General features: G+C 45.1%; 1 protein-coding gene across 1 annotated transcript in view; it reads right to left on the minus strand.

Annotated features, from left to right (window-relative positions):
• Nucleotides 1-8,262: 8,262 nt before the first annotated feature.
• SLC19A3 (solute carrier family 19 member 3) overlaps nt 8,263-23,499 on the minus strand; it is a 31,938-nt gene continuing 16,701 nt past the window's right edge. Inside the window, exons 6-7 of the mRNA XM_045030841.1 lie at nt 9,961-10,102; nt 8,263-8,467 (exon numbers count right to left, since the gene is read on the minus strand). Coding sequence (XP_044886776.1) covers nt 8,312-8,467; nt 9,961-10,102 — 298 coding nt within the window. The 3' untranslated portion in view covers nt 8,263-8,311. The remainder of the gene's footprint in view (nt 8,468-9,960; nt 10,103-23,499) is intronic.

Below are 23,499 nucleotides of genomic sequence, written 5' to 3' on the forward strand. Positions count from 1 at the left end.
CGTGTAGACATACCCATAGAGCTTGCTGATTATAGAAGCTTTTATTACCTTTTGAAACTTAAGATTGTAACTCATTTGTGTATCTATATTTACCTGCTTTAGCCTCGTAAATAACTCTCTGGTTTCCTTTTCCTATTTTAATAAATCTTTATGTAGTTTATTATAGGGTTGGCTACAAGTGTTGTCTTTGGTGTCAGCTCTAAGGTGCGATTTGACCTTGTACAAGGAACTGGTCCTTTGGGACTGGAAATACCCTAAGAATCACGGCAATATTCAGGTTAAGGGACCATCTAGCACAAAGGTATTCTCACCTGGGTGGCGAGATAAATTGGAGAACCCAGGGGGAGTGTCTGTGATTCGATGTTAAGGCTGTTCATAGTTTCGGAGGAGTTTATACTTGATTGCTTGGTGAAATCTAAGTATAGAACTTTCAGCCAATTTGGGGTTTGTGCCGTGGTTCCTAACAGTCTGCTCTGAGCTTGGTACTCATGCTCTTGAGTCACTGCCAGAGTGTTAAAATACTGCTATGGTTTGAAGGATAGGTAAATGGAACCATAGAGATTGATTTCCTCAGTGTCACTGAGTCAGTCTTTGCCCCTGCTGAAGTAAAACCTAGGAGCCCTGACTTCTGGTTCCTTTCTTTGAAAGTGACCTGCAAAGGAAAAAATTGGGGCTTTTTTTTATTCCCGCCCCCCCCCCCCCCACGCTCCCACCACTCCTCTTATAATGTAGACAGAAGGCCTGGGAAGATTTTTATTTTATAGTTTTTAATTGTGCTTTGCTTTTGCATTAGAAATTAAGTCTTGTTGATCCTGGGAGAGACTAGTGACTGCTGAGAGAGTGAAATATGGACATGATGAGGCAAGAGACTGAAAGCTGAAGGATGGGGAGGGGTGTGATATTTAGTCAAACAGTTTAAAGCTCTGTTTTTATTTGCTTTAACAACTATTGATTCCATGGCCTAGCAGACAGTTTAGAATATATATTTATTATCAACACCTCCATCCATTCAGTAGGGTGTGAAAGCTCACAGGGATCATGCCTGAGGATCCCTCCCTCCCTCCACTCTGGGCCCTCCAGCTAAATGAGGGAAGAACAGACTTGGACAGTCTTAAGGGGGCAAAATTATTTTTAAACAAGTTTTTAAAATGAGGAAACATCCGTTCAAGCCACCTTTGTCCATCACAAGAAAGCAAAATTTGGTTCAAACTTAATTGGAAAAAAATTTCTTTGCAGGTCACCCTTAACTTCTTCCCTTAACTATCATTTTCCCATTCTTAGCAATCAAGTTGGTTACAAAAATTATGTTTTCTGTAAGAGTTCTATTCTGGTTAAACTGCATTGCTGGCTTTTGAATCTCTCTCATGGTTCAAAGTACCAGGTATACTGTGGCCTTCCTAAGGCCATGAGAAACTAACATTCTCTCCTTCCTGTTCTCTTTTTCCTTCTTTTGTTTGTTACATCTAGGAACATTTCTGATTCTTTTAGCTATATGTTCTTCAGAGAGAACTATCAGGCCTGAATCTACCCATAAAAGATACCTGAAAATGACAACACGTGTCCCTGAGAGACAAGGTGGGTGAGGCAATATATTTTATTGGACCAACTTCTGTTGGTGAGACAAGCAAGCTTTCAAGCTTACACAGAGTGCTTCTTCAGGTCTGTGAAATGTACTCAGAGCATCACAGCTAAATGCAAGGTTGAGCAGATTGTTTAGAATAGGAATCTTACATTTACTTCAATCGGCACTATATAACTTGCTGTTCTGCATTTTGGAAATTATAAATATGCTCCCTCAGTAGTAGAGCTGGTGAAAATTTTTCACACAGGTTTTTTTGTTGAAAAATTACCTTTAAAATGATAAATATGTAATGAAAATCTGATTATATTTTTTATTCATTTTTCAGATTTTTGAGAATCAAAAATATTGACAACCATTTCAGTGGTGGTTTTGATAATGCTTTCCATAGATACTTTGGTAGGTTTTTTTATTTTAAAAAGTCTCAAACTTTTTAACAAACCTAGTCTGTTTCAAACCTTACAAAATGGAGACAACTGAAATTTTTCATGAAAATGACCAGATATTTATTTGGTTCTGTTAAGTAAAGGGTAAGTAAATCATGTTAGTCTCTACATAGTGAAAAATCCACACCGGTGTATCCTGAGGATAACTCGTGATACTCCTTTGCATGTTTTTCCTCAATAATTCAGGCTAAAAACAAGAATTAACTTGATCCATGAAACATTCAGTCTCCAATCGTGTATCACTCTGTTTTGTCTATGTTGTACTGAGGATTTCACCCTCTATTTTTAGTTTTTATGTTTTTAATTTTGCATTCTATTTTTTCATTGAAACTTGCTGCGTACCAATGGACAAAATTGACAGAGAAAATAATCTTATTTGTGAACACTGCTTTCTCTCTCCTTAATTACAACTGTGCAGGAAATTCTACCTTTCTGTTCTTTGTTTATGCACCACAGCCACTGTTGCTAGAGCAGCTCTGGGACTAGTCTGATTAGTGATGGGAATCACAAAAAAACAATGTTCATGATGGATAGTTTCTTGGTGACACAAGGTATTTTTTTTTAATTTTATTTAGAATTTAAAGTGCTTCCCACCATGTTATGTGAAAAGGTGACAGGTTCAAATCATGGGGTAAAATTTCCAAAAAAGCATCTAAGCAATTATGGAGGTGGGCTGTAGGCTCATATATGCCCCAGGGTCTAAGTCAGAGGTGGGCAAACTATGGCCCGTGCGATGAATCCGGCTCGCCAGCTGTTCTAATCCAGCCCTTGAGCTCCCGCTGGGGAGTGGGGTCTGGGGCTTGCCCTGCTCTGGCGCTCCAGATGGGGAGCAGGGTCGGGGGCTGCTCCACGCGGCTCCCAGAAATAGCAGCATGTCACTCCTCTGTCTCCTATGCATAGTGGTAGCCAGGGGTCTCCACTCTGCACATTGCTCCAAGCGCTGACCGTACAGCTCCCATTGGCTGGGAACTGCAGCCAATGGGACCACGGGTGGTGCCTGTGGACGGGGCACCGTGCAGAGCCACCTGGTTATGCCTCTGCATAGGAGCTAGAGAGAGGATATGCCGCTGCTTCTGGGAGCTGCTTGAGGTAAGTGCTGCCTGGATCCTGCATCCCTGAGCCTCTCCCTGCACCTCAACCCCCTGGTCCAGCCCTGATCCCCTTCCCACCCTCCAAACCCCAAGCACCCTCCTGCACCCCAAACCTCTCATCCCCAGCCATGCTCCAAACCCCTGCCCCATCCCTGATCCCTCTCTCAACCTTTGAACTCCTCGATCCCAGCCCAGAGCACCCTCTTGCACCCCAAACACCACATCCCCAGCCCCACCCCAAAGCCCATACACCCAGCCAGAGCCTGCACCCTCTCCTGCATCCCAACCCCAATTTTGTGAGCATTCATGGCCTGCCATACAACTTCTATTCCCAAAAAAGTTTGCCCACCCCTGGTCTAAGGCCTTGTCTACACTTACAAATTAGATCAACCTCGCTATGTTGCTCAGAGTGGTGAAAAAATTCATACCCCAAGAAATGTCGTTAGGTTGACCTGCCCCCAGTGTTGGACGCAGCTGGGTTGACGGAAGAATTCTTTCATTGACTTAGCTACCACCTCTCACAGAGGTGGATTAAGTACATTGATGGAAAAAATCCCTTCCTTTGCTGTAGGATGTGTCTACACTAAAGCAGCATAGCTGCAGCTCTGCCACTGTAGCACCCGTAGTGTAGCTTAACTGTTGAAAATGGGATTTAGGGCTTGTTTATGAGGAGGCATTAATGTGGAGTAAGCCAGGTTGTGAATTTAAAGTGTGCTAGCCACTCTGCACTAGCTCCCCATGTGGACACACTCTGCATTGAATGCCTTTGTGTGCTCTGGCTAGTCTGGGCTTTTTTCCCATGGAGACAGGCCCTTAGACTCCTAACCTTTTGAATTTTTACCAAGGGTTATATTAAACAATAAAAAGAAGTTGTTTTAAAGTTGTCCATGGAATCTTAGTGAACTTTGGATGAATTGACAACAGGTAGAGCCTTTTTTTTCCACAACAGTGTGCCCACGTCAAGGCTGAATCCCCACTCTGTCACTCTGAGTGCAGAAGGTGGGGGCCTGCAAGGATTTAAAAAATTAATACTGGCCACTCCAGGCTTGTATTAAACTCCCAAGGTTACAGCTTCTCTCTGACCTTGGATGGGTGGATGCTGCCACCACCCAAATTCAAAAAAACCCCTTGGACCCAGGAAGGAGCACTTGGGAATTCCTCCCTGTGGGGTACCCTCAAGCCCTTTCACTTCCCCCTCCCCCGTGGAAGAGCTGAAAAAGAAAACAAAAGAAATTAGCTGTGGCTACCAGCCAATCAAACAACATGCACAAACATCTTAGGATACCAAAAATCCAATCCTGTTCTTAAAAAAGGTAAATTTTATTAAAAACAAAAAGGAAGAAAATACATCTGGAACTTAGGCTTTTGCTAGATTTTAAAAGAGCATTTCAAAAAATTAAGCACCCAAAATAGCTTTCTTGGGAGTTCAGCTTAAAGGTTACAAGCAAACAAAAGCATCTGGGGTTAGCGCAGAGGAGTCCACAAGCCTTAAAAAATAAACAGAAATAAACCTAATCGCATTTTCCTAAACATTCCTAATTTACTTACATATTTGGATTGTTAAAAGTAGGCGGGGACAGATAGTTCAGTGGTTTGAGTATTGGCCTCCTAAACCCAGCATTGTGAGTTCAATCCTCGAGGGGGCCACTTAAGGATCTGGGGCAAAATCAGAACTTGGTCCTGCTAATGAAGGCAGGGGCTGGACTCAATGACCTTTCAGGGTCCCTTCTAGTTTTATGAGATAGGTATATCTCCACATATTTCTATTTCTATTTTAGATATGAACTGATGGTCTTCTTATCTGGTTCAAACTTTACACAGCATTCCTGCTGCCCATCTCTTCAGCCCAGAGAGAACAACAGACAAAGGGAAAGTTTCTTTCCCAATTTTAAAAAGTTCTACCTTCCCATTGGCTCTTTTGGTCAGGTGCCTACTTCCTTTTCTTTACCCGAGGGACTTTTAACCCTTTGCATTTAAAGTGAGCAGAGAACAGCTACCAAGAGGGATATTACAGTGAACTGGGTGTCCATCAAAAGGAGCTACTGCCCTGCCCCCACTTCATTTATCACAGTCCACAAGTTGAATTTCACTCAATTTAAAGCTTTCAGACTTTACATTTGTTAATGATTAATTCATGAATTGAAAGGGACCTGACTTCAGTATGTGTGTGAAGTGTAAGTGTTTCTGAGCAGTCCTGGCCTGACAGCCCTTGAGAATGTTGTTCTTCATTCATCCACAGAAGAGGTACAGCACAGACTGTGAAGTTTATGTTGACACTCGCTGCCCTGCAAGTGTCTCAGCTCTGACTTGAGGAGTCTCAGGCCTGGTCTACACTAGGAAATTAGGTTAATAAAACATCATCACTCAGGGGTGTGAAAAATCCACACTCCCTGAGTGACTCAGTTAATCCTTGGCAGAGACAGCACTAGGTCGATGAGAGAATTCTCCCGTCAGCCTTGCTACTGCCTCTTGGAGAGGTGGAATACCTATGTGACATTGCACTCTATATGATTTTATGAAAATATGCTAATGAGTTTGAATATTATGTAACTGGAATATGCTTCGTGCAAAAGGTCTCGTGTAAGGTATCATTACAAAGCTTATAATCTACTGAGTGTGGTCATCCTATTTGTATAAATGTATAACTCTTGTATCTGAAACTAGAAATCTGAAATATAACTCTGAGGGCTTATTGTAATTATGTGAAGTGTGAGCCATTAATGGTGGTTTGGAACCTTGATGGCTCCCATCAACCAGGACAATTGACTGCAGATGGCTCTGTTTTACTTGTGAGTCTTCCTTTATAAGTGTGTGCTGGCAAGTGGGTAATGAATTCTTACAGTGACATGTGATCATGTCACCTGAACTGGAATCCATTTTTAACCTGGTGCTTTTCCATTGAGAAGGAGGGGGGTGGGAACTCAAAGGAGGACAAAGGATTCCCACCTTGTGCGAAAGATATATAGATATAGATATATGTGGATGGAACAGAACAAAGGAGCAGCCATCATTAGAAATCCCCTAGCTACCACCTGAGCTGAAACAAGGGCTGTACCAGGGAAAGGATTGTGCCCAGACTAGGAAGGCATTCAGCCTGTGGAAGACACTTAGGGCTTGGCTACACTTACAAATTTGCAGCGCTGCAGCAGGGTGTGAAAACACACCCTCTGCAGCGCTGCAAATTGCGGCGCTACAAAGCGCCAGTGTAGTCAAAGCCCCAGCCCTGGGAGCCGCGCTCCCAGCGCTGTCCGTTATTCCCCACAGGGAAGTGGAGTACGGACAGCGCTGGGAGAGTTTTCTCCCAGCGCTGGTGCTTTGATTACACTTAGCGCTTCAAAGCGCTTCAAAGCGCTGCCGCGGCAGCGCTTTGAAATGCAAGTGTAGCCAAAGCCTTAGTGAAACATCTCTGAGGGTGAGAGTTTATCTGTATTCAGTTTTATTAGACAGAGATTCCACAGCCTCCCTAGGCAATTTTGTTCCCGTGTTTAACCACCCTGACAGGAAGTTTTTCCTAATGTCCAACGTAAATCTCTCTCTCTTTCTGCAATGTAAGCCCATTACTTCTTGTCCTATCCTCAGCGATTAACAAGAACAATTTTTCACCCTTCTCTTTGTAACAACCTTTTACATACTTGAAAGCTCTTATTATGTCCCACCTCAGTCTTCTCTTCTCCAGTCTAAACAAACCCAATATTTTCAATCTTTCCTTTCAGATCACGTTTTCTAGACTATTACTTATTTTTGTTGCTCTCCTCTGGACCTTTTCCAATTTGTCCACCTTTTTACCTGCATCTTTGTCTATTCCAACATTTGGGGGAGAGAGGATACTTACCCATGTGCTTCACGTGGCCATTGGGAGAACTAGGTAAGTAATATCTGTACAGTTGCTTCGAGTGAAGCACTATTCTGTGAATTCAATTCATAATTTTCTTCTATTATTACAGTCTGGCTTTGGGAAGTAGTTAGAAACTGCAACAAAACTGTTACAGAAAAAAAAATTGATATAACTTACGTGAGGCTGGCAATCCACAAGGTGGATCTGTGCTTTCTAAATCTCTCTTCTGTCATTCAGGATGTGACTTTCTCTCACTGCTCAGCTGAACTGTAGGGCTTCAAGCCTTTTATAAATTCTGAGGTCCTTACTCAGGAAAATCCTCATCTGAGATCAGTGGACCTCGTGATTTGGCACTTAATGAATATACCTGCAGTGTTGTTTATTTTTATTTGATGCATCTTCCTGCCTCACCCATTTAGTTTGGAATTTCCCTGTATTGCACCAAACCAAATTTCCCCACACTTCACCTAACCTGGTTGTACTGCATACTGGACAATCTCTTTGAATTTAGAGATACGGTGAAACACATGCCCTTAATTTAAATTAACTCTGTATCTAGACACAAGCAAATGAGTGGGATTCTCTGTTTATCTTTTGCCTTGATTCTTAAATTTTCTTCCTCTTCTTCCAGCCCAAGTTTGCCATGGATTCACCATGAAGTTCAAGCAACAGCTTTCAAATATAAATAATGATGACTTGACTCTTTTTACAATTTAACCACCACAGTTGTTCTGGGGAACCTGGTTTCTCCAACCATCATGAGTGAAAGGCCCAGTTTTCAAGAGTGATCTTAAAGGTGGAGGGAAGGAAACAGCATTATAGATACAAAACTAAGAAGGAATGTTATAGGGGTGTAGAGTCAGTAATTCTTCTACAGGCATAGGAAAAACCCTCATCCCACTTGGAGTAGCAAAGCTGAATTGCTGAACGGAAAGCAGCCTATTTACAATTTTTTCAAAAGCCTGAGTGAGAGAGGGGAAAAGAACCGCGGTATTTTTGGCATAACTATAGATTGAGATTGTCATGCTGTTGTGTAAATAAATCAGAATCCAGTCAAACCAGATTCTTTCCTTTTTTGGCCAAATATCAGTATGATGGGCCAGTTCCTCAGAAGGATATAAGTTAGTGTAGATCAGTTCAGATCAGTGGCACAATATTGATTTACACCAGCTGAAGATCTGGTGTTCAATTATATCAGGCAATTCTTTCGGTTGGAGTAAGTTTGTTGTGATTTAGCAGGGGCGTACATGAAGGACTAAGTGCTACTCCCCTTACTGCAATCTCTCATTGACTTCAGTGAGTTTTGCAGGCAGGGGCATTTTTGATAAGTCATTAAAGCTACAGATGTTTGCATAGCTGGTTATAATCTGGTTTCTGATTCTTGTTCCTTAATGTTCCGAGATCCATTGGAGAAGTTCCGTGTTTCCTTTTTGCATTGGATTGAGACAATTGTGTAAATGCTTCTGATCAAGAAAATCCCAGCTATGACTGCAAAGTAACTGCCATAAATTAGGAACTGAAAAAAATGAATGCAGAAGAATTGGTGAAACACACATACTCTATTGGAGAAATACCCACCTCTTTCTGAACTATTAAGTATATAGAGTCTACCAATTCATTCATCCATGTCATAGCTAAATTTCTGCAAGCATAAACTTCATTTGGATGGCTTGCCAGATACCAGAGGATCCTTGGGTGATGCACAGGTGTCATACTGGCTCCTACACCAACCCCCTGCTCCTCCTGGCCATCATAAGAGTGTGGTCAGGGAAAGAGGCATGGCCAAATATTTCCTTAGGCTCTGGCAATGCCCAGCTACTGGAATGGCTCCTTGGGGGTATAGGCAGCCAAGGGAAAGCAGCCTTCAGGGAGCCACTAGTTTATGCTGGAGACTCGACTAGTATCAATATGGTCCAGGATTGGGAGAACAGAAGATCTGTTTGTTTGCATGGTATCGATATTCTATCATAGTATAAGGATTGTTGTATATGGTATCTTGGAAATGATACAGTTCTACCTTGTTCATACAAACCTCAGTTGCTGAAACTGTTAATTGAAACAAATTAAACACTTATAAATTACACTGATAATTGTGATTATCCAAAAGAGATTGCTTCCTCATTCCTCCATGATATGCAGACCATCAAAGATATACTGTAGATGTATCTTCATTTCAGGATCTCAAGATGTGCAGAGTCTTATAGCACTTATTACCTTGAATGTAGTGTAGGTCAAAATTTAACACATCAGGAAGCAATTTATTTTTGCCTTTCACAGTGAATGGGGAGGGAGGAGTGCTTTTAATACTATGAAAAATGTAAAGCTCTGAGAACTTATTAAAAGCTCTAAAGTAATACATTGTAAGCCTGCTCTTATGCCTCTATAATGTAGAGTTTTTCATTCAATGGCTGTGAAAAGAAACTCTTAAGGGGTCTGTAGCATTTTGGACAACGTTTTGTTCCATAATGCCCTGTTTGAGTCGCCCAGCTGTTTATTATATTCCTTTCTCTATCAGCTTTGTCAGGCATTAATGTAGCTTCACTGCTGAAACCACCTGGCAGGTAAATAGTATAACCGAGTTACTGTGCAGAAGTAACCCTGAGAGGAAGATCAGGAGAGGGGTACTCCATGCTGGGGGAAAGCAAAAGGGATGATGCTGGGGGAATCAGCAGCTTTCTTGTCATCATCATTCCAGGATGTTGTGTTTGTGCTAACCTGTTTGTGCTAACCAACCAAGAGACCTCAAGGCCATATAACATGTCTAAACTCAGAAGGGACCGTGACTAACCTATGAGTTTTATGTAAAAACACAGTGGCAAACTGTCAAACCTGGTGACCAAGTTACATCTTCAGTGCTGTCTACACAAGGGAAAGGACAAAAGAAGAGTGGATTGTGATTGCTTAAACTGGAAATTGTGATGTCAAAGGATTCCTTTTACAGCTTTAAGATGCATGCAACACTAACTGAATTAGCCAAACAGTAAATGTGAAGTGAATAATACTATTTACCTGGGTGACTATCTTCAATCCTAGACCTCTTGAATCAACTACGACTACAGTTATAATGGTCTGAATCACCAGTGCAACAAAGTTGTTGAATCCAAACATCAAAGCGTAGCGTTCCATGCTTAGATTGACAGCGATCTGAAACCTAAAATTAAATGGTTGGTTAGTTAAACTGCAGAGAACGTGAATGTATTCCCTATCCTTTCTCTTGGAAAAGAGCGATAATTCACATATAGTACAGTATGTCTAGGCTAGGATAAAAGGTGTCATTTTACACGTTACTAACATATTTTAACATGCTAGTGTAGACAAGGCAAGGTGTATTTGAACATGTTAGCTATCTATCTCTGTCCTTACATGCCCCGTCCCCCCCATATTACCATAGTCTCTGAGGGTACGTCTACAGTACAAAATTAATTCAAAGTTTATTTTATTTGAATTTCCAGAATTGAGTTCATACATTCAGTGTTGTGTCCCCACTAAAGCACATGAATTCGGCGGAGTGCTACCGAGGCTAGCATCAAATGGCAGAGCGTTGCACTGTGGTAGCTATCCCACAGTTCCCGCAGTCTCTGCCACCCGTTGGAATTGTGGGTTAAGCTCCCAGTGCATGATGGGGCAAAAACATTCTCGCGAGTTTTTCTGGGTGTGTGCCATCACTCACTCCTCCCTCCGTGAAAGCTACAGCATGGTGCACCGCCTGTCTCCTGATATGTTGAATCCACTTCAAATGTCCTCTCCTCTTTCTATCTACTCTTTCATCTAACCATTTCCCGCCCATCGTGCGCTTTCTCCAGATTGTCTGTCCTGGGCTCCCTTGGAAGCTACAGAAGGCAACAATTCCTCGCCGTTTCTCGGCCATCGTGAACAGAGCCGCACAGCTTCCACCGCAAACTCTGCTCATGCTTCTGCCGCAAACTCTGCTCTCACTGATTTTTTCCATGTTGTCTGTCGTGGGCTCCCGTGGAAGCTACAGAAGACAACCATTTACCGCCTTTTATCGGCCATCTTGAACCAAACAGCTCATTTTGCGCCCTTTTTCGAGGATTACCCATGCAGGCGCTATTGCGCAGCAAACATGGAGGCTGCTCAGACCTCTGTTGCAGTTTTGACCGTTGTAAATACCTTACGCGTTATCCAGCAGTATGTTCAGTACTTGCAAAACCGGGAGAGGAAGTGACAACAGTGCGATTTACTGTACTAATGAGGACATGGACACAGACGTTCCTAGATGCATGGCATGTGGCCAGGGGCGGCTCTAGGCATTTTGCCGCCCCAAGCACGGCAGGCAGGCTGCCTCTGGCGGTTTGCCTGCGGAGGGTCTGCTGCTCCTGTGGCTTCGGCGGACCTCCCGCAGGCGTGCCTGCAGGAGATCCTCCAAAGCCGCGGGACCAGCGGACCCTCCGCAGGCACGCCTGCGGGAGGTCCACCGAAGCCGTGGGACCAGCGGACCCTCTGCAGGCAAGCCGCCGAGGGCAGCCTGCCTGCCGCCCTTGCGGCACCAGCAGAGCGCCGCCTGCGGCTTGCCGCCTCAAGCACGCGCTTGGGGTGCTGGGGCCTGGAGCTGCCCCTGCATGTGGCGATTGGGAGATCATGGTGGTATTGGGCCAGGTTCATGCCGTGGAACTCCGATTCTGGGCCCAGGAAACAAGCACAGACTGGTGGCAACGCATAGTGTTGCATTTCTGGGATGATTCCCAGTAGCTGCAAAACTTTCGTATGCGTAGGGCCACTTTCATGGAACTTTGTGACTTGCTGTCCCCTGCCCTGAAGCGCAAAGACATCAAAATGAGAGCAGCCCTCACAGTTGAGAAGCGAGTGGCCATAGCACTATGGAATCAGTTTGGAGTGGGCAAATCTACTGTAGGGGCTCCTGTGCTGCAAGTAGCCAACGCAATCATTGAGCAGCTGCTATCAAGGGTAGTGACTTTGGGAAATGTGCAGACCACTGTGGATGGCTTTAATGTGCTGGGGTTCCCTAACTGTGGTGGGGCGATAGACAAAACACATATCCCCATCTTGGCCCTGGCACACCGTGGCGGCCAGTACATAAACCGCAAGGGGTACTTTCCCATGGTGCTGCAAGCACTGGTGAATCACAAGGGACGTTTCACCAATACCAATGTGGGATGGCCGGGAAAGGTGCATGACGCTCGCATCTTCAGGACCTCTGGTCCATTTGAACAGCTGCAGGAAGGGACTTACTTCCCAGACCAGAAAATTACTGCTGGGCATGTTGAAATGCCTATAGTTATCCTTGGGGACCCAGCCTACCCCTTAATGCCATGGCTCATGAAGCCATACACAGGCACCCTGTACAGTAGTAAGGAGCAGTTCAACTATAGGCTGAGCAAGTGCAGAATGGTGGTAGAATGTGCTTTTGGACGTTTGAAAGGTGCTGGCACAGTTTACTGACTTGGTTAGATCTCAGCACAACCAATATTCCAATTGTAATTGCTGCTTGTTGTGTGCTCCACAATATCGGTGAGAGTAAGGGGGAGACTTTTTTATGGCGGGCTGGGAGGTTGAGGCAACTCGCCTGGCGGCCAGTTTCGCACAGCTGGACAAGAGGGTGATTAGAAGAGCACAGCAGGGCGCACTGCGCATCAGAGAAGCTTTGAAAACCAGTTTCATGACTGGCCAGGGTATGGTGTGACAGTTGTGTGTGTTTCTCTTGAAGTTACCTGCACCCTATATATATGAAAGGAAATAGTCAAAATTGTTTCAAAACTGTTCTTTATTATTTGATGCACAACACATTGAGAGAAATTAGAAGGTAGACTGGGGGAGCGGCGGAGAGGGTTGGGTTAGGGGGGTGGAGGAGGAGGGAAGGACAGGTCCAGAAACCAAATCAAAAGTTTGCATATGCCAGCTTTCTGGTGCTTGGGCAATCCTCTGGGGTTGAGTGTGGGGGTCCCCGTAGCCTCCCACCTCGTCTTCTTGGGCATCTGGGTGAGGAGGCTGTGGAACTTGGGGGGGAGGAGGGAGTTTGATTATACAGGGGCTGGAGCGGCAGTCTGTAGTCTTGGTGCCTTTCCCGCATTAGATCCGCCATGCAGCGGAGCATGTCAGTTTGCTCCCCCGTGAGCTTGACCATAGTGTCCTGCCTGCTCTCATTGCGTGCCTCCCTCCTCTCTTCATATTCCTGTAATGCTTTACGGGGACTCTGTAATTGTTTGCCTCCATGCATTCAGCTGGGCCCTATCATTGCGGGAGGACTGCATGAGCTTGGCGAACATGTCGTCCTGAGTTTGTTTTTTTCGCCTTCTAATCTGGACCAGCCTCTGGGGCGGAGTAGATAGGGGCCATGTTGAAACCTTTGCACCTGTGGGAGGAGAAAAAGGGAGGGTAGTATTTAAAAAAATACATTGCAGAGACCAAAGGGGGCACTTTCGTATGAGTAAGCCATCACACACGGCCAGGCAACAGAATTCATCTTGCAGGCAGCCCCTAGGGGTTCTGCTTCTTCTACATTCATTTCAATGTTTTCAAACTGCTGGGCCCCCTTTCCCACAGCAAGCAAAGCCTGCTGGGTTTGCCATTTAAAAGGAGGGCCTGTATGCTCTCTGGGATGATCACTGCACACAACAACCTCCCCCACCCCCTCTGTACCCACCATGTGTCTCCGATGAGGCTCAGAGCAGGGATGAGCCCTTTACACTAAATATGAACAACCCAGCACAGCTGGGTTCCCCCACCCCCACTGCGTGGCTCCGATCAGGCTCTCACTCACCAGAAGTACCTTCTCCAGGGTCATGGAACAGGAGCCCGCCTTGGGAGCGAGGAGAGGCTATTGGATCCAGCGTTAAGATTAGTTCCTGGCTAAAGGGGAAAACGGATTCCCCACTTGCCGCCTGTGCACTGTCCTCCTCCTTCTCCTTCTCCTCTTCGTCCTCCAATGTCTCTTCCTCCTCCCCCCATGCAGGTGTCCACGGACAGTGGTGGGGTAGTGATGTCATCTCCCCCCATAATTGCATGGAGCTCACGGTAAAAGCAGAATGTATGGGGCTGGTGACCCAGAGCACCCGTTTACCTCCCTGGCTTTTTGGCTTGCCTGAGCTCCTTCATTTTTGTACAACACTGCTCTGTGTCCCTAGAGTAGCCTCTTTCCGCCATGGCCCTGGAGACTTTAGCGTAGGTATTTGCGTTCCTTTTTTTGGTAGTTCTGCCATAAGAGACTCATCTCCCCAGCATGCAATGAGATCCAGTACCACCCATTCAGACTATGCTGGAGCTCATTTGCGAATCCGGGATTGCGTGATCTCTTGTGATGGTGGACTCCGCATGGTCGCCTGTGATGGTGGATTGTGCTGCTGGTCACCTGTGCTGCTGGTGACTAAACAGGAAATGAAATTCAAAAGTTTCTGGGGCTTTTCCTGCCCACCTTGCTAGTGCATTGGAGTTGAGAGTGTTGTCCAGAGCGGTCAGAAGGGAGCATCCTGGGATAACTCCCGGAGGCCAATAATTATGAATTGCGTCCACAATACCTTTAACCCAGGATTGCAATCTCGATTTAAGTGCTACTCCACTTGCCAAGGAGGAGAACAGAAATTGAATTAAAGAGCCCTTTAAATTGAAAAAAACCGTTGGGTCACATGGACGGAATCATTTTTTTTCTGAAATAACTCGGCTAATTCTGATATAACAGGCTAGTGTAGACCAGGCCTCAGGAGAGGTTTCACCTTCTGTCCTCTAGGATCAGGGTATTGCCTATAATCCCCATTTTGTAGATGGAGAACTGAGGCACAGAGGAAATAAGTGATTTGTTCAGACTTGCACAGGATGGCTATGAGAGAGCAGGGAATTAAACCTGGGTCTCCCACGTCCCAGACTAGCACCAAACTTCTGGATTATCCTTCCATTCTTGGTTCAGATGAGCCCTATGGGATCTAATAGAACCTCTTAAGAACAGAGTTTCTCTTGTCAGTTGGTTTGTAAGGTCTGTGGTTTGAGAGTGGCATTGATTACTTCTTATCTGTGTTGAATTCCTGTAAGTTTTTCTCTCCATTCACTTTTTTTTTTGCATTTATTTTAAACCTTTCTTTGTAAAATTGTATCTTTTGGGTCTTCTACTCAGAAAGTTTGCTTGTAATTCTTGCAATACATTGTACAGTATGTCGATTATTTTTTTATTGGCCATAGGATATTTATTAGGTTCCTGAAGTTCTTGTGGTTTTCCATTTTTTTGGTAGAGCTGGTTGAACTTCATGGCAAACCATCTGTCAGATTTGGCCTATTTTCCTGTTTGTGAACTGTCCATGTACCAATCAGGATATTTTCTGTTTGCAGTGTTTGTAGCCATGTTGGTCCCTGTTGCATCGCACTCGAGCAGGAACAGAGCCCAAGCAGAGAGAGAGAGAGAGACAGCGTGTGTGTGTATGCATATGCTTCTTTATTCATTTCCCAGCATGCTCTTATATACAAGATGGTGGCTAATTGATTAATCAAATCAACACAGCTGCAGCTGTAACCCATAGGGTAATTATCCTACACACCTGTATCCTATTTACAATTAGCTGGCCAATGAGAACAAGCCCAAGGCCAGTCCTTCACACACAACTCCCAGCATAATCAGCTCAGTATCTCACATTCTAATCCCACATCTCCCCCCTCTATTCAAAATAAAGAAGAGGGAAAGGAAAAGAGGATAAAAAACATTCACAAAACATTTCCAACTTATAACAACATAACACCACAATCTATCTTAGTCTTGTCCAAGAAGTTTAAATTATCATGCTAAAGAACAATAATGTTTAAAACAGATAGGTGCAGGTCCTCAGCTGGTGTAAAGTAACACCAGCTGAGGATCTGCCTCAGAACCTTCAAATAAGATCACAATACACAACCACTAAGTAATCTGTTCACAAGCCAAAATTAAAACCTATATAACCATGCAATCATTAACATATAAAACACCAAACAAACAAAGACAAAATACAACAAACAAGTGATGTGAATTTTACAGGATTCCCCCCTCTCTGTTTTACCAAAGCATTCCTCAGATGTCAGGCGATCAAACTGACACTGATGATGGGGGGGGGTATTCCCCCTTCTCTGTTAAAAACACATCACTTAACAACAACAACAACAATTCTGGCCAGAAGACATCACAAGACAAAACAAAAAACACAAAACATAACTCTTTATAATAATTGCATGGTACACTAAATGCAAGTGATAGAATTGTAAAAACTAAAAGGCAGTTGTAGCTTTAACTCTCCAATATAGCTTCTCTAACACAATTTTCAAAACAGTATCTTGAGAAGCACAAATAAAGACAGTAAACAAGTTGGACATTCTGTAGTGAATGTGTCATAAGAATAAAATCTGTGAGGCAATTTCTATAAAAAACATCACATACTGATTTAAAGGCAGCTGCAAAGCAGTCTGAGTTAACTCCCAAGTCTTAAAAATTTAAAAACAAAACAAAAAACCTTTCCATTTAGCAACACTGTTCTCTTATTAAAACTGAGTTCTTATATATTTTAACATGCACTCAATGGCACAGAGATAGTGTTTTCTTTAGAAGGAAAGGCAGCTGTTCATGCTTGAAGAGAACTCCTACTAAAGTTCTGCAGCTGCCTGAGAGACCTTGATCTTCTCCACCCCCTCCTCCAGCTTGATTTCAAAGTTCCAAGCTCCTCCTTGTTTCACAGCATGGAGTCTAGAGGACTCTGGTAATTGTAGGGGAAGTAACAATCCCACATGATGATCTCCCGGGCAGTCTTAAGGATCTCAACACTTGCTGTGCTCAATGTCCTGGAAATCAACATCATTAACTGGTAAGACCTGGTCTCCCTCCTGCAGCCTGCCCCGCTCCGCGATGCATATCTTCCGCTTCCACAGCGGTTTCCATGGCAACTGCTCTGCCCTTTCTGCGACTTATAGCCGCTCTTCCCTGGGCTCAGCCTCCCTTTTAACTGCTCTGCCCTTCTTTCGCGACTTATAGCCGCCCTTCTTCTCCGCGACTTATAGCCGCCGCTTATCTCTGCGACTTATAGCCGCCCTTCTTCTCTGCGACTTATAGCCGCTCTTCCCTGGGCTCCCTTTTCAGACGCCCTGCAGCTTGCCGCTCACCACTGAGTTCAGGTGCGCCTCCTTTCTTTTTGGGACTTCCTGCGGCTCCTAGCCACGCAACACTGAACTCAGGTGCGCCTCTTTTCGGACGCCCTGCGGCCGCTGCTTCGACTCTGAGCTCAGGTGCGCCTCCTTTCTTATTGGGCTTTCTTGCGGCTCCTAGCCACGCAACACTGAGCTCAGGCACGTCTCCTTTTTCTCAGGCCATCGGCATCAATGCCTGCATTCTCCACCATTTGTTGCATCGCACTCGAGCAGGAACAGAGCCCAAGCAGAGAGAGAGAGAGAGAGACAGCGTGTGTGTGTATGCATATGCTTCTTTATTCATTTCCCAGCATGCTCTTATATACAAGATGGTGGCTAATTGATTAATCAAATCAACACAGCTGCAGCTGTAACCCATAGGGTAATTATCCTACACACCTGTATCCTATTTACAATTAGCTGGCCAATGAGAACAAGCCCAAGGCCAGTCCTTCACACACAACTCCCAGCATAATCAGCTCAGTATCTCACATTCTAATCCCACAGGTCCCAGATATGAGAGAGACAAGGTAGGTGACATGTCTGTCACCTTCTGTTGGAGAATTTGTTCATTGTTTACTATTCCTGAACATATAATATTTAAGACTGTTGCCTTCTGTAAGTCTGTACAGCATATAGCAAATTGGGGAGCAGGCTTTGGCACTATCTCAGTGTAAATGTGCTTAGTTATATTTGGGCCCTCGGGTGTTTTGGAAACCATTTATGGCGAGTACTCAATATGCAGCACTAAGAATGTGGGCTGTGAGATTGGTCAGGTAAGTCACGCGATGGGTGAGCTAACATTGATAAAAACAGCAGCATTGCCTGAAGAAATCATTGGGATGTTGAATCTCTTTGAGGGGAGCATTGTGTAGTCTAGGAAATATTAGGACATCTGTTTCCTGTCTATTTTGTGCAGAGAATGAGCATTAGGTTTGGCCATATTCATAGACTTCAGATTTAAAAACAGCTGGATTCATTCTTGACTGAGGAAGAGAAAGAAATAGGCTGGATTTATTTGCTGTTCAGCAGATTTTACATTCATTTCCACACTCACTCTCACGCCTACCTAAACCAGGGCTTAAATTCTCAGGGCTGGTCCACACTAGCTCTTTAAATCGAATTTAGCAGCGTTAAATCGAATTAAGCGTGCACCCGTCCACACCAGGAAGCCATTTAATTCGACATAGAGGGCTCCTTAGTTGGACTTCGGTACTCCACCTCGACAAGGGGAGTAGCGCTAAATTCGACATGGCTATGTCGAATTAGGCTAGGTGTGGATGCTAATCGATCTTAGTAGCTCCGGGAGCTATCCCACAGTGCAACACTCTGTTGACGCTCTGGACGCCAGTCGGAGCTTGGATGCTCTGACCAGCCGCACAGGAAATGCCCCGGGAAAATTTGAATTCCTTTTCCTGTATGGACAGTTTGAATCACATTTCCTGGTTGCTCATCGGGGCGAGCTCAGCAGCACCGGCAACGATGCAGAGCTCTCCAGCAGAGGAGTCCAGGCAATCTCAGACTAGAAAGAGGTCCCCAGCATGGACTGACCGGGAAGTCTCGGATCTGATTGCTGTGTGGGGCGATGTGTCTGTGCTTTCGGAGCTGCGCTCCAGCAAACGGAATGCAAAGACCTTCGAGAAGGTCTCCAAAGCCATGAGAGACAGAGGATACAGCCGGGATGCAATGCAGTGCCGCATGAAAGTCAAGGAGCTGAGACAAGGCTACCAGAAACTCAGAGCGGCAAACGGACGCTCCGGAGCCCAGCCCCAGACATGCCGCTTCTACGAGGCACTGCATGCCATTCTCGGTGGGTCTGCCACCACTGCCCCACCAGTGTGCGTGGACTCTGAGGATGGGACAGTGTCGACGGACTGTTCCTCGGAGATGTTCGCGGACGGGGAAGATGAGGAGGACGAGGCAGTCGATGGCGCTTTTCCCGACAGCCAGGATCTCTTCCTCACCCTCACTGAGATCCCCTACCAACCCTCCCCAGCCGTTACCACGGACCCTGAATCGGGAGAAGGATCAGTCCGTAAGTGCTTTAAACAAGTTAACATTTATTTATTAAAAGCAGCTAAGAACAACGAGTTAACATTTTTTTTAGTAATTAAACAGGGAGAGACATTAGGAGAACAGAAGGTCTACATACAGGGGGATGGAACTTTTATCTTCAGAAGAGATCTCCAGGAAACTCTCCTGGAGGTAATCTGAAAGTCTATGCAGGAGGTTCCTTGGCAGAGCTAGCTTATCGTGTGCCCCGAGGTAGCACACTTTGCCTTTCCATGCTATAAGCTGGAACTCCGGGACCATTGCCCTCACGAGCATGGCAGAGTAGGCCCCTGGGTTGTAGTGGCTTTCTTCCAGCATGCGCGCTCTCTCTGCCCGTGAGACTCTCCTCAGGGTGATCTCTCTCGCACACTCCTGCATGAAATTAGAGTAATTGGGGTACTAATAGTAATGGGAGCGCTTAACTGTTCCTTTGCATAACAAGAAGCCTCACTTAACAGGCACGTGCTGCAGTCTACAGAGTGGCAGCATACAGGGATCTTTCCCAGTGAACAGCCGCGAGGGGGTGCAACAGGGGCCGAGTTTATGCTTTCAGGATTGCCTGCATCAAGAGGCCAGAGCTGTACATTCACTTCTATGAATCCAAAAGTGTTTGGCTTACCATGCCTTGCTGCTACACGAATTCTTCTTTCCTGCAAAGGTTCTCTGATCTGCAGCCCAATACCCCAGGCAATGAAAGCGCATTCAGAGAAATCGAACTTTCCATTAGTGAGTGCGCATGAGACAGGTGCTGTGCATACTCTTGTTCACAGACACCGAGTAGACTGTTTCTTTGTTTAAAAAATGTATCATTGTAAGAAATTCACTATCTTTTTGACATCACACAGGTGCAACTGTATCACGACCTGATGCACCATGCCCCTCACAGATGATGGCGCAAACTAGAAGGCGTAAGAAAAAGACAAGGGACGAGATGTTTGCTGAACTTATGGGCTGCTCCAGAGCCGAGGCGGACCAGCAGAGCCAGTGGAGGGAGAACCTCAGTCAGCAGCACCGCTCACTCTGCGAATGGGAGGACAGGTGGCGTCAGGAGGACCACCAGGCGACTCAAACGCTGCTTGGACTAATGAGGGAGCAAACGGACACGCTCAGGCGCCTTGTCGATGTTCTGCAGGACCGCAGGCAGGAAGACAGAGCCCTCCTGCACTGTATCTGCAACCGCCCACCTTCGCCTCAAACTCCAATCCCCCCCTCATCAAAAATAACAAGGAGGGTCACCAGGGGCGTGAAAACTGTCACTGCACCACAGGACAGTGTTAAATTACCCAAAAGCTATCAGTCACTACATTTTGAAAAGTCCTTCCCTTACTGTGTTGTTGATTATTAAAAGTAGTTTTCTGTTACTTACTTTTCCCGTCATGGTTTTTTACACAATGCTGTGTTAGATGTCTTGGGTGGGTCGCTGGGTGGTTGAGGGGGTAGTGTAATGCATAGGACAGTCACCTTTAGCAGGGTACAGAGACGGGGGCTGGATCAGCAGCATGTCACACACACAGTGCAGTCAGTAGGCGGTTAGCTGGTATGGGAGGTGGTTTGCAGGTTTTCTGTTGTTGGGGGTGGTACGTGTATTTGTAGCGGGGGAGGGGGGTTACAGATGTCATGCAACGGTCCCTGTAATGGACCGCAGAGCCACGCAGCAGAGGAATCTGTATCCGTCCTCCCCCGCAACAAGGCCATATAGCCCCCGCACACAGAGTCCAAAAAAGGAGGGATGGCAGGATCCGTTGAAACAACCAGTCCGGCACTGCTGACCGGTCTGGGAGCGGGAGCATGTCAAACCTCGACTTTAGAGGCGGTCTTTACATGACCACACACCCTACCCAGCACAGTGTGCGTCCCAGTTTCAACCCTTTAACGCAAAGTCATCAATAAATACACTGTTGTAAAGCTACAGTGGAGCATGTACTTTAATTTTTAAATGTGTGTTAGAAGTTGGGGAAGCGGGGTGGATGGGGTATGTAACTGCAGAGGCTAGTCAACAGTAACTTGGTAAAGAAACAGGGGCAGGTTCAGCTTCTCTGTGAAGAAACTGAACAGTCACAGTTCACGCTGCTCGCTGGTACTTGAAGAGTTCCTTGTCGCTGTGCAAGGTGCCTGCATAGGGCGTGACGAGCCAGGGCATTAGCGGGTAGGCTGGGTCCCCTAAGATCAGTATGGGCATCTGCACATCCCAAGCGTTATTTTGTGGTCCGGGAAGAAACTACCTTCCTGCAGGCGTCTAAGCAGACCAGAGTTCCTGAAAACACGCGCGTCATGAACTTTGCCTGGCCACCCGACGTTGATGTTGGTAAAACGTCCCCCATGGTCCACCACTGCTCGCAGCACCATTGAAAATTAGCCAAATTTCTCAGCAGCTGACTGCGGAAGAGGTGGACGATAAGTTGTGAGGAGCTGACAGCGGCCACAACTGCAGCGGGATCCGTGCTCGCAGTGCTGTGGCGCCCGCGCTGTCACTGAGAAGAAAAGTGCACGAACAGATTGCCAGCTGGCGCTTTCAGGGAGGGATGCTGGGCGTGATTGACGGTTCAATGATGACAGTTACCCAAAACCACCCTCCACACAATTCCCCCCCCCAGCATGCATTGGTGGGAAATCCCAGCATTCCAATGGGCGGCGGGGAGTGCGGGAACTGTGGGATAGCTTCCCACAGTGCACCGCTTCCAAAGTCGACGCTTCGCCCGTTACTGTGGACTCACACAGTCGAATTAGTGTATTTATTGTGGATACACAACTTCGACTTCATTAGGTCGATTCCAGAAATTCGAATTAAGATGAATCGAAATAGTCTTGTAGTGTAGACGTACCCTCAGAGTCTTTCCTGGTGCCCCCCATGCAACCTTTCCCCCACTCCCCCACCATGCTATGAAAACTCCAGGGTGGTTGAAAATATTTACCAGAGCTCCACTCCAGACAGCTCTGGCTGAATTTAAGACTTGACCTAATTTATCTAGCTGGATTAATAATCAAAGGTGGCTCAGAAAGCACTTTCAGTACAAATTGACTTGTGTGCACATGGATGCACCCATTCATGTTTCAACAGCTGTATTTGCATGAAAAAAATCCTCCCCAAATATTTGTATGAACAAAATTCTATTGCACCATATTCACACAAAAAAGCAATATAAACAGAAGGGTGGACTGAATAGTGAGTCAGATGTGTCCTACTTCTTCATGAGTGTGTGTGAGTGAGAGAGAGAGAGAGAGAGAGGGTGTGGGTGTGAAATGTTCTGTGAGAAGTTTAGAGATTTTGAAAAAATTTCCTGTCCTAAATTGAGATGAAAAGTTAATGTTGAAAAATTTCGCAAATTGATAATCTGGGGGGAAGGGGGAAAAAACCCTTAGATTGGGTCAATTGATATATTTTGTTTTGATTATTTTGAAATGTTTCATTTGATTGTTTAAATATTTTGTTTTTTAGTATAAATTAACTAAAACGTCAAAATAAGAGTTGTTTTGAACCACAGAACGAACCATTTCATTTTGAAAATGCTGACATGAACATTTCAACAACTTTGAAACTTTTTTCAACATTTCTTTTAGTTGTGAGATTGATGGGGAAAGGCTCTGTTTCAATCAGTTTCAGTTTTGATGAATTGGGATCTTCTGATGAAAAATCTTTAATTAGAAAGTTCCCCACTAGCGCTAGTGTGTGTTGTGTAGACAGATGCAAGCTTCATATCGACGATATGGGAATGTAGGAATACTGCTTTTCGCACATTCTTCTTTAATTCCCCCTGACGTTTTATTTAATTCTGTTCATTTTGTTCATTTTTCTTGATTATAGAAAGATGGGCTGCTAGGGTTCTTGTAAACATGTTAGGTTTAACTCATCTAATGGCTTTCAAGTAATCAGGAAAGGACTGAAATCCATTAATGGGCTTTTCCTAGTAAGGAGAAAATGAGGACACAATTCAAGTTACTCTTTCCAACTCTCTTTTTCTTTATAATATGCTCAGAGTTTTTCTAACTGCTTTGAGCAGAGATGGTGATTGATAGCAATCACAGCAACTAGGCTTACTGCACTCACAACTACAGAAAACAGCTATGGTACAATCTTCTAGCCAGCCTATAGTTTCTTGCACCAAAATATGCCAGCTGCTGTGTGACTCTGTATGGGTTTTTTCCCCCCAAAGCAACAGGGGGCTAAAGAAGCTGGTATTTTCCAAGCCCTGGGAAGAGGTCATCTCTGTCTATATAGCTGCTATGTAAAAAAGCAAAATCTATTTGAATTCAATGACTCTCTCTCTCTCCCCTTTAAAAACAAAGTTTGGATGTATTTATTGTTATCAGTCTGTTCTTTTTAAAAGCACTAATTAATCTAACAGCAAGCTGTAAACAGGGGCGGCTCCAGGCCCCAGCACGCCAAGCACG

Source organism: Mauremys mutica, chromosome 9, assembly GCF_020497125.1.
Source record: "Mauremys mutica isolate MM-2020 ecotype Southern chromosome 9, ASM2049712v1, whole genome shotgun sequence".
In the NCBI taxonomy this organism is placed as follows: Eukaryota; Metazoa; Chordata; order Testudines; family Geoemydidae; genus Mauremys; species Mauremys mutica.